The sequence below is a fragment of the Vanessa tameamea genome, chromosome 26 (genome assembly GCF_037043105.1).
Source record: "Vanessa tameamea isolate UH-Manoa-2023 chromosome 26, ilVanTame1 primary haplotype, whole genome shotgun sequence".
In the NCBI taxonomy this organism is placed as follows: Eukaryota; Metazoa; Arthropoda; class Insecta; order Lepidoptera; family Nymphalidae; genus Vanessa; species Vanessa tameamea.
The window spans coordinates 708392-722888 of NC_087334.1; the positions used below are offsets into that span (position 1 = coordinate 708392).

The following is a 14497-nucleotide window of genomic DNA, read 5'->3' on the forward strand; positions in this document are numbered from 1 at the left end:
TTTAATTTTATTGCTGAACAAATATATCAAGTACATTATAAAATTTAAAAAAATCGTAGGAGCTACAATTAAAAAGAAAGCTCTTTTTAAAACGATTGAACAATATTAATCGTTGAAAACTTTTTAAGGTAATTGAAAGATGTTAATATGATAAAAAAAAATCTGTTTTGATATAATTACATACACATGCATTTCAAATATATCTTTTTTTTCATTTTTTGTATGTAAATTATACCACCAATAAGTACTATTAATGTTTGAAGGAGTTACGAGTAGATGATACTCAGTTATAAGATGTCCAAAAATTTTAAAGAATAATTAATTAACTAAATTACTAATATGATAACCCTTAATTTAGTCGATTTAACATACTATGCAATTGCTAAAATACTGGTATTGTACAAAAATTATATGTAACAATATAATAATCAACATAAACATACTAATTTTGGATTTTCATTTAGATGATAATGTTCCCATAAAATATTGCTATGAAAAACAAAACACATGACTCGCTCCACGACCTCAATCAAGTTGGTTAAAAGGAGCTATCCTTTTCATTCAAACGCGCCTACTTGACACGAATCTCCCATTTGAAACTTGACGACGAATAAGGCGAAATTTTTATTAAGAAGGTCTTTCATACTTAGACTATATTATTTTAATGACCTCCTTGTAGGTACTTGAACTGTGGGATTCCTGCTCATCTTCTCGAACTTTGTTTCACTGCTGGGCAGTGAGTGTTAGTATTAGAGAGTTACACATAAATAAAATTGAAGACAGTAATTTTAACTTTTTGAGTGAATATTGATATTTGCAAGTAACTGAAACAACTATAATATTTATTTTGCCTGTCTGTCTGTTTTGATTGGTAGAATTATATCGTCATCGAATTCCTTTATAATTCGAATGAGTTCGATATTCGTGGTGGTACTCTGATTCATCGAAGGAAGTGTTTTTGCATAAAATGAATGTCAACACAGAAAACATTGGCCATTAGAAATTAAAATAAAAGCCGCTATTGATTTAAAAAAGGAATTCGTGATGGAAGCTCAATTATCATTATAAGCAATTCACCGTCATATCATAAACTTGAACCATCTGAGTATACACAAGTCTTGTCTTTGTCTTGTTGTGCAGTCTGAGCAGCAAATCATCAAGCAAGGCTAAAAAAGTCTCTAATCTGTTTTCATTTCAAAGATTAATTGTCTAGTAATATCCAATAAATATTCTAAATTCTCCTCTCGAGGAGATATTGGAATAATGTACATAAATATGAAAGAAAATATACATAAATATGTATTACAATTACATCTAACACATATATCTTCAATTTAGATTAAGGTCCTCTAACCACTGAATCCTATACCTCATACACCGGCCGTGCTAATTTCTCGGAAAACGTCGAAGAAAACCAGAACAAACTTGTGTCTGAAATCGAGTCTTCGTTAAACAAAGTCTCGAACTGGGGCCGGCTAAACCTAGTCCATTTCAACCCCAAAAAGACGCAAGTTTGCGCGCTAACTGCTAAAAAACACCATTTGTCGTATCTCCACGATTTGAGAACAATCATTAGCCGCCACAGCTAGTATCGGAATACTTGGCGTCGATATTTCAAGCCTAGTTCAGTTCCGCGGTCAATTGGAAGGCAAAGCCAAATTGGCATCAAAAAAGCTCGGTGTGCTCAGCAAGGCAAGACAGTATTTCACGTCGGTCCATCGTCTAAGACTCTACAAGGCACAAATTCGGCCACACATGGAGTACTGCTCTCACCTCTGGGCGGGTGCTCCCCAGTACCAGCTCCTTCCATTCGACCTACTCTGGGGTAATGCAGCTGACATTAATACCATTTTTGTACTGCAGAAGAGGGCTATTCGTGCAATTTATAACCTGGGCCCAAAAGATTCGTTAAGAGGTAAATTTAAAGAAATTAAAATAATGACTGTCGCTTTTCAATTTGTTTTTGATAATGTTATGTATGTACACAAAAACATAAATGATTTTCCCAGAAATTGTGACGTACATTCTATTAACACTAGGAACAAGAATAAACTTGTTACTCCAAGTACACGATTACACAGGGTTAGTAACTCTTTTTTGGGGCAATGTATACGTTTTTACAACAGGATCCCAGAAAACGTTCAAAATTATTCAATTATAAAATTCAAAAGAATCGTTAAAGAGCGTTTGTGTGCTAAAGGATATTACAACACTAATGACTTTTTAGTTGACTGCACACCTTGGGAATGATATGATCGCCTCCAGGCTGTTTCAAATAACTAAAACTTATTAAATTTTTTCCGAACCGATACGACTTGGGAACCTTCAAGAAAAGAGCATACCTGAAAGGCCGGCGGCGCACCTGCAAGCCCCCCGGTGTTGCAGATGTCGATGGGCGGTGGTAGTCACTTTCCATTAGGTGAACCTCCTGCTCGTTCGCCACCTCTAACATAAAATAAAAATAAAAATCCTGGTTGCCGCGTTGTGTATTTTCTAAAAGTCATTATGTCATAAGCATTTCGAACGATTACACATAGAATTTGGCCTCATAGTAACGACTTGGAAAATTTCCAAGTTATTTGGTTTTTAGGGCCGATGAATCTGGCTAAACAGAATTTTTCAGAAGATACCGTTCAAAAACTTATCAACCAACCATCACAATCTTTATCAGTTTCTTTACCAATTCTTGTTTCGAGTTTGTACAAGCGTAAGGAATTTGATTATTTCGATACCAATAATCGATATAAATATTCAAATACATACTTCTCATAAGTATAAAACATGAAATGTTTCTTTAGTATTAATAATATTAGTAAGTAAATATAAGTTTATATGCATATATATAAGATACATAATCATAAACGCTGGCAGCATTAAAAGTCTTGGATACGTAAGTTGTAGCTTGCAATTCAAGTCATGTTTAATAATAATGAAAAACTTTAAAGAAACGAATTTCTATGGCCTTCATACCTAGAACAACGCTTAGTTTTATTAACCTAAATAACTCGTTTATCTTATAATGAGGTATTTACCCACTCCTGGTCCATTAAAGTGTTAACACAATTCATACAGTTTACAAGAGTTGCAACTTAGAAAGGTAAATTGAAAATTTTTATCAGGTCAACACTGCTCGCCTTCCAAGATCTTCTACCTGATGACCCTCGCTTGTACGACAAAATGCGCCCTCCCAAGAAGGATGATCAACCCACCATCGTTAATTTCCACGTTACTGTCATGGGACTCGATTCTATTGACGAAAATTCTATGGTAAATAGTATTCAAATTGTACTACCTAATAACTAAGTCCTTAAATTAAAAAGTCTCATCCAATCGACCGATTATATTGGCTCTCTGAATAGCCAGGCTTATACTTAAAGCTAGGTGAGATCTAGGATCCACAGACGCGCAGAAAAATCTTGAAGAGGTAAAATGTTAAAAATTTTTGTATTGGGTATTTACTTTAGGGTAAACCCCACAAAGTCATGACAGATTCATAAAAGTAACACAGAAAGTGTCTAGGTATTAAGTATTTGCGTATTTGTAACTTAATTCAAAATACATATGTAAATAAACATTATTATGTGTAACTTTGGATTATACTGCAATCTTGTTTAAATCAGGGCTATACATGGGCAGAATAAGGATTATCTGTGTCGTCTGATCTCGTTGATGCACTTTTGTTTCAATTTAACTAAAACTTATGGACTGGTCTCAAGCTCGTTTTTACTTTCAGACCTACGCTGCAGATATATTCTTTGCTCAAACCTGGAAAGACTTTCGACTTAGATTACCAGAGAACATGACTACTGAATACAGGTATATATTCTTAAAGCTAACATTAAAATGTAATAAATTTTAATCCTTTTCAAGTAGAAATAAAAACTCGTAAATCTCCCACTGCCTATCGGTTTTATCGCCTTTTTTGTGGACATGTTGAGCTTATTTTGACACGTTGTTCCAATGTGAGTTGGTTGACACACATGTAGTAAACACCAAACAAACATCAGGTAGGTTTCCTCACGATGTTTTCCTTCACTAAGCATGAGATGAATTATAAAGACAAAATTATAAGTACCACTTGTTTTCATTGGTATCAAAATTAGTAGTTTTGGACCAGTTCTGAACGCTCGGTTAAGAGCCAGGCTGGGCCACCTCGGCTTTCTTCTCAAGTAAAGATTGATAAAATTATAAGCATTTTTCAGACTCCTGGAAGTGGACTGGTTGAAACAAATGTGGCGACCAGACTCATTCTTCAAGAACGCGAAATCCGTCACCTTCCAAACGATGACAATACCTAACCACTACGTGTGGTTATACAAGGACAAAACCATCTTGTATATGGTGAAGTTGACCTTGAAATTGAGCTGTGCCATGAACTTCCTCATATATCCTCATGACACGCAGGAGTGCAAGCTTCAAATGGAGAGCTGTAAGTTTTTAACAATTCTTTGCTTGCGAACAATATAGGTGAATACATTTATATTGTTGGTGTTGTGTATTGTTACTATTTAGAATTAGATACATTACAATCTAGAAGAATCAGAGAGTTTTAGAGTGATGTTTTGTGGGCTTGCGAAGTGACAATATTAAGTACATAATAGGTAATCTAAAATGGTGGACAGTATGCTTAATAATTATAATTTTACTCGAAAATTCGTAGGGCTTGAGTGCTTGAAACCCGTAATCATCGGTTAACATGCACGCGTTCTCGCCAATAGGGCATCTCGGCTTGAAATTATATATATAATTAATTATTTTTTCGTATTATATGTGTTGTACGTCTGTATTGTTGGTATTTGAACTTGCGTGAAGGTTTCTGGCGTAATACCATCCACGAACAATAGAGAGTGTAACGGATGTTTAAAAAACATAAAATAAAGAGGCATCACTACTCACGCCGAGTATTAAACAGTGAAAATAGTGTGTGTGTGTGTGTCATTCATACATAGTAAAGGCGTAATCAATATATAAATAGGTTTTTGTCTCTTTATCGCGGTGCATTTTCGTATCGTCGAATTAAAAATCATAACGATTCTAAAGAGGTTTCACGTTTAAATCAATAACTCTGCTACGATACTATTTAAAGATTTGATACAATTAGAATATTCAATACAAGTACTGAAATTTTCGTTAGTCACGTCAATGGTCGAAATTTAAATCGGATAAAATTGCAAATCGCAGCTAATTTAATTATACTATACAGTGGACCCCCGGTAATCCGACAAACGTTTTGCAGGGCAGTGTCAGACTATCGAATTCGTCGGATTATAGAGTACCCTACTGCCAAAGAGACCCCGAATAGTACGGATTTTTTACAAAAGCGTACATTGTAATCCGAAAGATTACATATCCGATGATGAGATTCTATGTTATACTCTAAAGTATAAGGAAATGATAACTATCATATTACATGTACTTAGTCAAATTCAAACTAAGCTATCAGAATCAAAACACAAAACGCGTCGAGCACAATACTGGTGGCGCACAGGTTGTAACCTGCTCAATCATGCTTTATCTACATAAGCGAAGATTATCAAAAATATATTCAATAATAATAGACATGTCAGATTAGAGGGGGTGCCGGGTTAGCCAGGGACCGGATTACCGGGAGTCCACTGTATACTAAAATACTCTACGAAACGCGCCGCGTATTTACATATATATAATATGTTTTATTTATAAGAGTATCGAGTATCGTATGTACTCGAAATATATATTTTTTTATTTTTGCAATTATTATGTAACCTCTCTATGCCCGTGTTTGATATGTAATTTATAACTGTAAATATAATTATAAATGATGTTGATTACATAATCAGCCTGTAAATTTCCCACTGCTGGCCTCCTCTCCCGTTGAGGAGAAGGTATGGAGCATATTCCACCACGCTGCTCCAATGCGGGTTGGTGGAATACACATGTGGCAGAATTTCGTTGAAATTAGACACATGCAGGTTTCCTCACGATGTTTTCCTTCACCGCCGAGCACGAGATGTATTATAAACAAATTAAGCACATGTAAATTCAGTGGTGCCTGCCTGGGCTCGAACCCGTAATCATCGGTTAAGATGCACGCGTTCTAACCACTGGGCCATCTCGAGCCCTTGTTGTTGATTAGACATAAACAAAAAAATAAATGTAAATAGTTTTAGCTGTTTTTAGTCGTGCATAGATAAAAAAATAACAATAAAAAATGCAACCCCTTAATTTATAATCTACACACAAAACTTCAACCGAAAAAAAAAAACAAACAAATTCACCCCTATATGACATCCAAACCTCGTTCTAATAATGAAGTACCTTGACACAGATAACTCCGAGCTGGGTCGCGAAACCACAGGAAACGCTGAGCGCATCAAAAGTTTCACAAAAGTAGCCTGAATGACGGCAACGATTAAATCGACTGCACTCGACTCACTCGAGTTAAGTAGAGATGTAGATATACTATTAAATGTGAAACTACGTCACTACTAATATAAACGCGTACGGTGTCTGTTGAATTGTTTATTATTTTATACAATAAATAGGACGCTAATCGCCCATAGTCATTGGAACTGTTAATAATTTTAACAATTCCTTACATATCCAACGCGATGCCAACCTTAGGACTAAAGAAGTTTAATATGCCTGTAGTTACACTGGCTCACTCACCCTTAAAACTGGAATACAACAATACTAAGTATTGCGGTTTGCCTGTAGATTATGTTATGATTGAGTAGTCCCTAGACAAGCTTACACAAAGACCTACTACCAATATTTGATTACAATTTGTAAGTTAAAAAAGGTGAAAAAAGTTACATATTTACAAGAAATATTTCACAATATTTATACGATGGCTAAAACACGCGAATCTAAACCGAATATTACTGGTTCAATCTGGGTCACTAATTAATTTTCAGGTACTTCTGTGTTTTTAAATTTTTAGTTAGAGAAACTTAATTGGTATGATATCATACTAATCTGATAAATAGATGTCCTACATATATTGAATGAAGTGGCGGACTATGCCCGTCAGAGGCCCTGGGCGGCAAAGCTGAATGAGGCTTTAAAAAAAATGTAGTTTTACAAGCTTTTTATTCAATTTACATTTGTGTGTATAAATATATATATACAGGGTTATTGGTAATTCGACGTATACCCGTTAGGAGGTGATAGGGGTGACTATTTGCAATAATTTTAACCCCCATATGCATAATGCAAAAGTGAACCATTTTTGAGTTATCGCGTTTTTTAGATTTTTTCAAAATAAGTCAAAAGTGCAACTTCAAAAATGTATTTAAAAAAAAGTATCAAATAAAATCTATTTTTTTCTTCTGATTTATAAAAACGATTAAACACTGCATATTTTTCAATATTTAAACAATAATTATCGGTCCAAATTTAAAAATGCGAGACGGAAAACGATATTATTTCTAATTTTTTTTCCCTCAAGTATGCCTGAAAAACAAAAAAAAACATTATGAAACTTGTTCTGCAGATTATTTTAAAAACATAATCGTTTACTTAGCTTTCCGAAAATGTATAAAAACTAGGAATTTATTTCAAAGCAACCGAATTAAAATGACCAGAAAGGACGCTGGTGGAAATTCGTATTTGAACATGACCGAATTCGTACAATTGGTCGCTCTTTAAATTTGTAAATACAAATTAGGCACATCAAAATACAGTGACGTGTGACCAGGGATGACATTAACGCATAACATCGTACGGAATGTTTAATATTTCGTACAGCGCTGTCTGTCATGTCTGAAGTCGGTGGTGACCACTTAGGTACCATCAGGTGGCCAAATTGCCCGTCTTTCTACATATTACATAAAAAAATACAGAAAACACATTCGATCGTGACTTACATAATGTTAATTCATTAATATATATATTGTACTTGCAGACAATAACTTTATTTTTACAGTAACCGATCGTGTATCAATGAATAACCTCTTTAGTAAAAATATTATAGCATCAAATAAAATAATTATTATCGGTATGAATTGTTGCCAGTACTAAATATGATCATAAAATATAGTTGAAAAATTGCAATCTGTACCCACTTCGGGCTTAATGAAGTTTTTGAGTGCAGCAACCTTATTAACCTAGCTGCAATGCACAAAGACAGACTCTTCAAGTTAACAAACCAAATAAAATTAAATATTCTCTTTAGTTATTCATTTTGTTTTGGTTTCAGCTTTATTTATTATACACTCAGTAAATTATGTGGATTTAAGATTATTTCGTCACAATATTTCGGAGTTATGCATTAGTTTTTACTTTGTGTATTTAATTTCATTTAAATTTAGTCTAATTTATTCAGCTTTCTATTACCTTTAAAAGCGCTTTAGTGGTTTATAAGTATTAACATACAGACTTTGAAACCGTATTTAGACATTGTTGTTTACAACTTGTTTTAAAAATTAAAGCAAGTTGTTTATTAATATATTATTTTCTTAGAATTTTATTAACAGCTGTTATAATTTCTTGTTTATATTTTTCATAAATGTATAATTGGATTATGGTAGCACACATGTTAACGATCCATATATGATAAGGATGCAGCCACATAGGTCCCGAAATTATTATAGTGGATTGCAAACTTTAGGAATGCGATCATCTTCTTCAGTCTGTTTCAAAAAACGAAATATTTTTTATTATTGTATGAATATAATAATTATAAAATATGAGATTAAAAACAAACCCGCTGAGTCTCTTTCGCTGGTTCTTCTCAGGTCCGAGATGTTTGTTTCATAACCTATGATAGATTTTTGACTATCAATAAGCAAATGTAACGCTTCTGTATTGGATAAAGATTTTTGACATTGACCTTGACAAAACAAACTAATGAAGTTATTGAGTTTTCCTGTTTACAGTTACAGCTTGCAGTTTGATAGTTGGGAATGTTATACTCCTGTACCATGGCAAACATCTATAGTCAGCCAGGGTTAGAGTAGGTCTCTCCAACTATTTTCAAAAGTATTTACATTTTATTCTTTTTTTAGTGTTCCTGCTAGTCCGCCTGTAGATATATTCTACCGCCAAGCAACTATACTTACTCGTAATATTTAGTATTGTTGTGTATTGATTTAAGGGATGAGGGAGTCAGTATAAATATACAAGAGACATAACATCTTAATTCGCAAGGTCAGGTAGAACTTCTTACGGCGCATTTTTGACCAATTACCATAAAGTGACATATTTGCCGATTCACTTAATTACGTAATAAAAAAAATAAGTCAAGAAACTCCTGCCAGAAAGCACATAGCAATATCTTGAAGGGAGGGAACCAATTTAAAACTGTAAAAGTGCATCGTAAATTTATTTCGAAATACATAAATAAATAAGCAAATAAAAAATTAAACTACCGTGATGGTCGCTAGAAGAAAGTTTTTGAATAATAAAATTATATGAAATATAAAACTATTGCGTAAATGATAACGGGGGCTGAATTATTGTTTTTAATAAAGTATAATTTGATTTCATGAGATATTAATTTAAGTTGCATTTATTGATATTGTTTTGGGCCTGCATGAAATAATTAGCAAAAACGTATATTTGCAAAAACTTTACATTTTTTTATCTATATACATTTTAATATCGAACTATTTCAATTTATAGCCAACGAACTGAAAATTTTATGTTAATCTCTCTTGTGATTTGGAGTAATAAAAAACCTATGTTTGCAAAAATATAAGCTAGATTCGTTAAATGGAATATTGGTCTCATTTCCCTCGAGATGTGAGAGACGATTGCATACAAATTTAACGATTTATCATAAAATCGTTGTATTTCCAATATTGTGTATAATTGTGAAAAAACCGGGCAAGTTTGATTCGGAATTGCGCACTGAGGTTTCCATACCACCAGACAGATAGTCAAACACGCATTCGTGTAACAACGAATTCACCTTTATTTTCAACAGTTTATTTTCCTATATCTACTAGTGCTACAAGATATTGCTTATTGCCAAATTTCTTGATAAGTACTAGGTTAACGGGAATTATCCTTTAGTTTTTGATTCCCTTTGCGAATGTATGGGAAAAGCGGCCATACCTTTTGTTTGTTAAACTTAGAGGTTTGATTTTTTCACAATTCCAAGGAACCGCAGACCTCTCAGTATTTGGTATTGATTTCAATACGTATTATGCCTTATTCCTGAGAAAACGGGTCTTGACAGACACACAGACCGTCAGACGGACAAACGGAAAACGAAGTGATAATGGTTCCTTTTTCGTTTAGAAGTACATAAACTTAAATATAATGAAATATGAACATTTTAAAACAACCTCAAAACATTTCCTTAATAATAAATCTTGACACGTGACAATGAACATGTTCATTCATTAAATACAACAAAATTCATGAGTAGCCTTGAAAGACATCTCACGTACCGTATTTTCCAGGTCAACCAGAATAAGGATTTCACTACTACTATAATACAATCTAATCGTTTTTTTTAAGTTTACACACAGGAAATGGTTCTCGTATAATTGCTTCACTTTTCACTTTGATTAATATTCATTTCCGATATACTTAAAGAGAACAAAGGCGTTTAAGTTTAAACGTGTGTCGGTGGCGTTATTCAAGAGCCATTGAATACTTAACGAGCTATCGAGAGGAACTTTAAGACCCCTGAGCTGTCACGCAGATTAAATCACTAATCACTATGTTCTATTTTTATCTGACTACGTTGAAGCAAAAGGAGGTTATGGTTTTAATGTATGTTAGTTAATCTGTTTCCGTATAGCTCTTTATTTATTTATCATATTGTGGCACATGAGGTGTCTGTAGCTTCCACTTAGGGTGCCGCGTTATGTGAAATCATATTCAGTATGATATGCATAATATGAAAATAACTTAAATTTGAAGAATGATTTTGGTGTCAAACAGGTGGATTTCTTAAATACAACGAAGATACATATTTTACACATAATGTATTGAGATTTGGCAACTTTAATCATATTTTGATGATCCTATGGATTTGATAATTTATACTTAAAGGATTACGGAGGAAGGTACCATTTAAATTTAGAAAATCAACCCCTAGGGCTTCCTGGGGGTACTATATTTTTTCTGAATTGTAATAAATTTCTGTTGCTTATAATTTTATTTTAAAGGATAATTGTAATTCGGTAGTACTTAAATCAGATAATTGCAGATCTGGAATTCACCCAATAAGAAAAGCAAACGAGGAGACTTAACACGTTAAGAATAAGCTTTGAACTTTGGAAAATTAAATAAATCAAACCAATGATGATGATAATGAATCTAATGATCTCTTCCTTATGTTAAATCAAAATAATTTAATATGATTCTGTTACATGCAGAGAAGCGTTTTCCTTTATAGGTTTTAATAGAAAAATACTAATTTGCAATATTGTTTAAATTTTGGTAGTTGTTCGAGCGACTTTTATCGATTCATTTGGTTATATATAAGCAGATATATCGGTAGCTTACCATGTGGTTGATCGAGTTTCAATATTGAAAACTTCACTTGATCGGGATTATGTGTCCACGAGACTTTCTCTTTACGTTAGCAAAAAATAAATTAATTATGCAACTTTTTACAACGTTAAAAACTAAATTTTCATCCTAATGGCGCAATATTGATTAACTTCAAAGTGTATATATACATTTCGTATATTCTTTATTAATAAACTGGTCTCGAAGTTCTGCTTTATATGATATTGAAAATATCAGAAAATGTCTTGAGCCTTGTATAGGGATTAGAACCGTAACTCCTGAACTGTCTCCGGTCAGGTCTGCCGTTATATTTGATTTTTTATGCTCATTTAATCCGGTAGGAATCAACGTATGAATTGTTATTTTTTAGTGATGGCCCAGTTAAGAGACCAGCAAGCACCACTGAATTCATGAGCTTAATATGTGTTTATAATTCGTTTACTGTGTTTGGCGATGAAGGAAAACATGGTGAGGACACTTGCACGTGTCGGATGAATATCTGCCACGGGTATCCAATAACCCGCATTAAAGCAGTTTGGTAGAGTAAGCTCCAAACCTTCTCCTCAAAAGGGAAATTAGGAATTTGACCAGAAGTGGACCATTGGAAAAATAAACTTATGAAATTTTAATTCATATATTACATAAAATAAATACCTAAATCCAAACAGTATAAAATGTGAAGAAAAATAAAACAAAACGTGAAATAAATAATCCAATAAATAGGGTATAACCAAAGTAAGAGAAAACTTCCGTTTCCCCGACCCGGTGGTTAATAGACTACAATGTAAACCACGAAAACTAACTCTATACAAAACCGGAGAGTAGTTCCCGGTCTGTAATGTTGTCAATTGTTAATGAAGTACCAATTAGCTTAGTAGATACTTAAAAAAGAGCTCAATTAGAACTAAAAGCACTCTGCGTAGTATGTTTTAGCTTATTAGTGTAAGAGTTAAAGACTGCATAAAAATAATGTTACCAAATGTAGCTCTTTTGTTGGTATTGCAGACTATTTTTCATGATTTAATGTCAGATTTGTAAAAGTATCAACATTATACAAGCGCGTTTCAATGTATGGTATGTTTTAACTAGGAATCAAGCTTTTTTTTAATGGAATATAAAAGGAATTCGTATCAATTTCAATCAAGCGGAAAGCTTGCTTTGGGATTGAGGACGACGTTAGTCAAAAGGATCAGGGATCATAGCTGCGGGTATACCGTTGACCTATAAAGGATTTAACAGGTCTTCTCTTAGTAACGTCGTGAAGTTTTGGAATATGATGCTAACTACCATAACATTTCCTCGTTGAACCGCAATTCGGATTATCTGGGCAGTAGGATACCTACCTCATAAACAACAGTGCAGACAAAAATGCAATGGTGTTTCAACTGCAATCGGTACAGAGATTTAATTCACCATTCGTTAATAAGTCTTAACTGTGATTAATCGCACAATTAAAATAAGAGCAAAAACTGTAAAAAAATATAAAATAATTTCTTTCAAAATATTGCAACAATGAGCGCTCGATCGCCAAACATTTGTAAGCACTCAGGGGGTAAAGTTTGTTGAGTGATACGAAAAAATTGATTCGTCGAGTAGCACCTTAAATGTAGGGCAAGTGTTCTCGTCTCCGCTTGTGATGTCAGCTCTTTTTATCTGAAGATCTTTGGAGAGCTGTGATCGAGTCGGTGTGGAGAAGGTCCATAAATAGGTAAAGCCCACTTGAAGGTTATTTTTGAGTTCTACTTGTTATTTGTTTGGAGATCGTTAAGTGATACCGGATTTTGGGACGTGGTACACTTGTGATGTACATTAACGAAACCTAATGGATTTTTCGGTGCCTACATCGCAAACTTTTTACTTACTTTTATGTTTCTTCAAAATTCAATATTTCGAAAACTGAGTGTAAAGAATATGTTCCATATTATATGAATTTGCATGATTAGAGCGTTATTTTTTTGTTCTTATTTCCATTATGTTTATATAAGTAACAACACTAAAGCTCGCCCCGTAGCTGCCAATTAAATTTGGTTGGCAAAACAAGAAACTAAGGAAATTGACCTGTTCGTTACCTATTTATATACGAATAGCTCACGATGATTTCTGAAAAATCAGTAAATATAATTAATATGCTGTTTTACTCATAATTTAGGTTTTTTTTCTACTTTTATTTAAACGCTTCCGTTTAAATAAAAGTAGAAAAAAGTCAAAGTATCGGATGCATGTATAAAACCTTTTTGAAGATTTACCAAGCTCTTAATTCAAATGTTAGACACACGTACGTAACGTGTGCTCAGATCTTGCTGAATTAGAATTTTCAATTGGTTTAAATCAAACTATTCCAGAAGATTCTTCTTATTATTTTTTCTAACATCTTGTATTAATTATAATATAATACCTTGTTTAAACCTAGAAGACATTAATTGTATTCTTTTTCCAGTGTCTCATACAACAGATGACCTCATTTTCCAATGGGATCCAGAAGTACCGCTGGTGGTCGATGAAAACATAGAACTGCCCCAACTGGAACTTGTCCAGAACAGAACTGCTGATTGTACTCAAGTTTATTCAACTGGTAAGTTGAAAACGACAAATACTTATATTAGCAACTTAAATAGTTAAACACAAGAAATTGAAAAGAATACGTGAACCATAACTTAAGATCGTGGATCGTATCATATATCTCTGAGTTTATATTGTGTAAGTATTATTGTTTATTTATTAGGTTACCAAAGTACACACAAATACACGAAAATAAAGACGATATACTTAATCGATTTGACATTTAAATGTACATTGGATGCTTAGGAATATAACATTAATGTACATATGTCACTGTATTTCTTTTTTATATATTTAGTTGTCAGTTAAATTATCCCTCGCCTAATAATGATTATAATATTGACAAAGCCTGGGATTCGATATTAATCAAACCAAAACATTAGGCGACGTGAAACAAAAGTTACTAACTACAAAGGCTGAGCTTACAATTAAATAATTTACTGGTAACTTAATTAGGTTCGTTTTGGCCCGTGAATTAATGGTCCTTTGG

The 14497-nt window shown here is 33.2% G+C and overlaps 1 protein-coding gene across 1 annotated transcript in view; it reads left to right on the forward strand.

Annotated features, from left to right (window-relative positions):
• The window catches only part of LOC113404947 (glycine receptor subunit alpha-2-like), a 220310-nt gene that overhangs the window by 194281 nt on the left and 11532 nt on the right, over window positions 1-14497 (forward strand). Inside the window, exons 3-6 of the mRNA XM_064219115.1 lie at window positions 3120-3267; window positions 3734-3816; window positions 4203-4429; window positions 13886-14020. Coding sequence (XP_064075185.1) covers window positions 3120-3267; window positions 3734-3816; window positions 4203-4429; window positions 13886-14020 — 593 coding nt within the window. The remainder of the gene's footprint in view (window positions 1-3119; window positions 3268-3733; window positions 3817-4202; window positions 4430-13885; window positions 14021-14497) is intronic.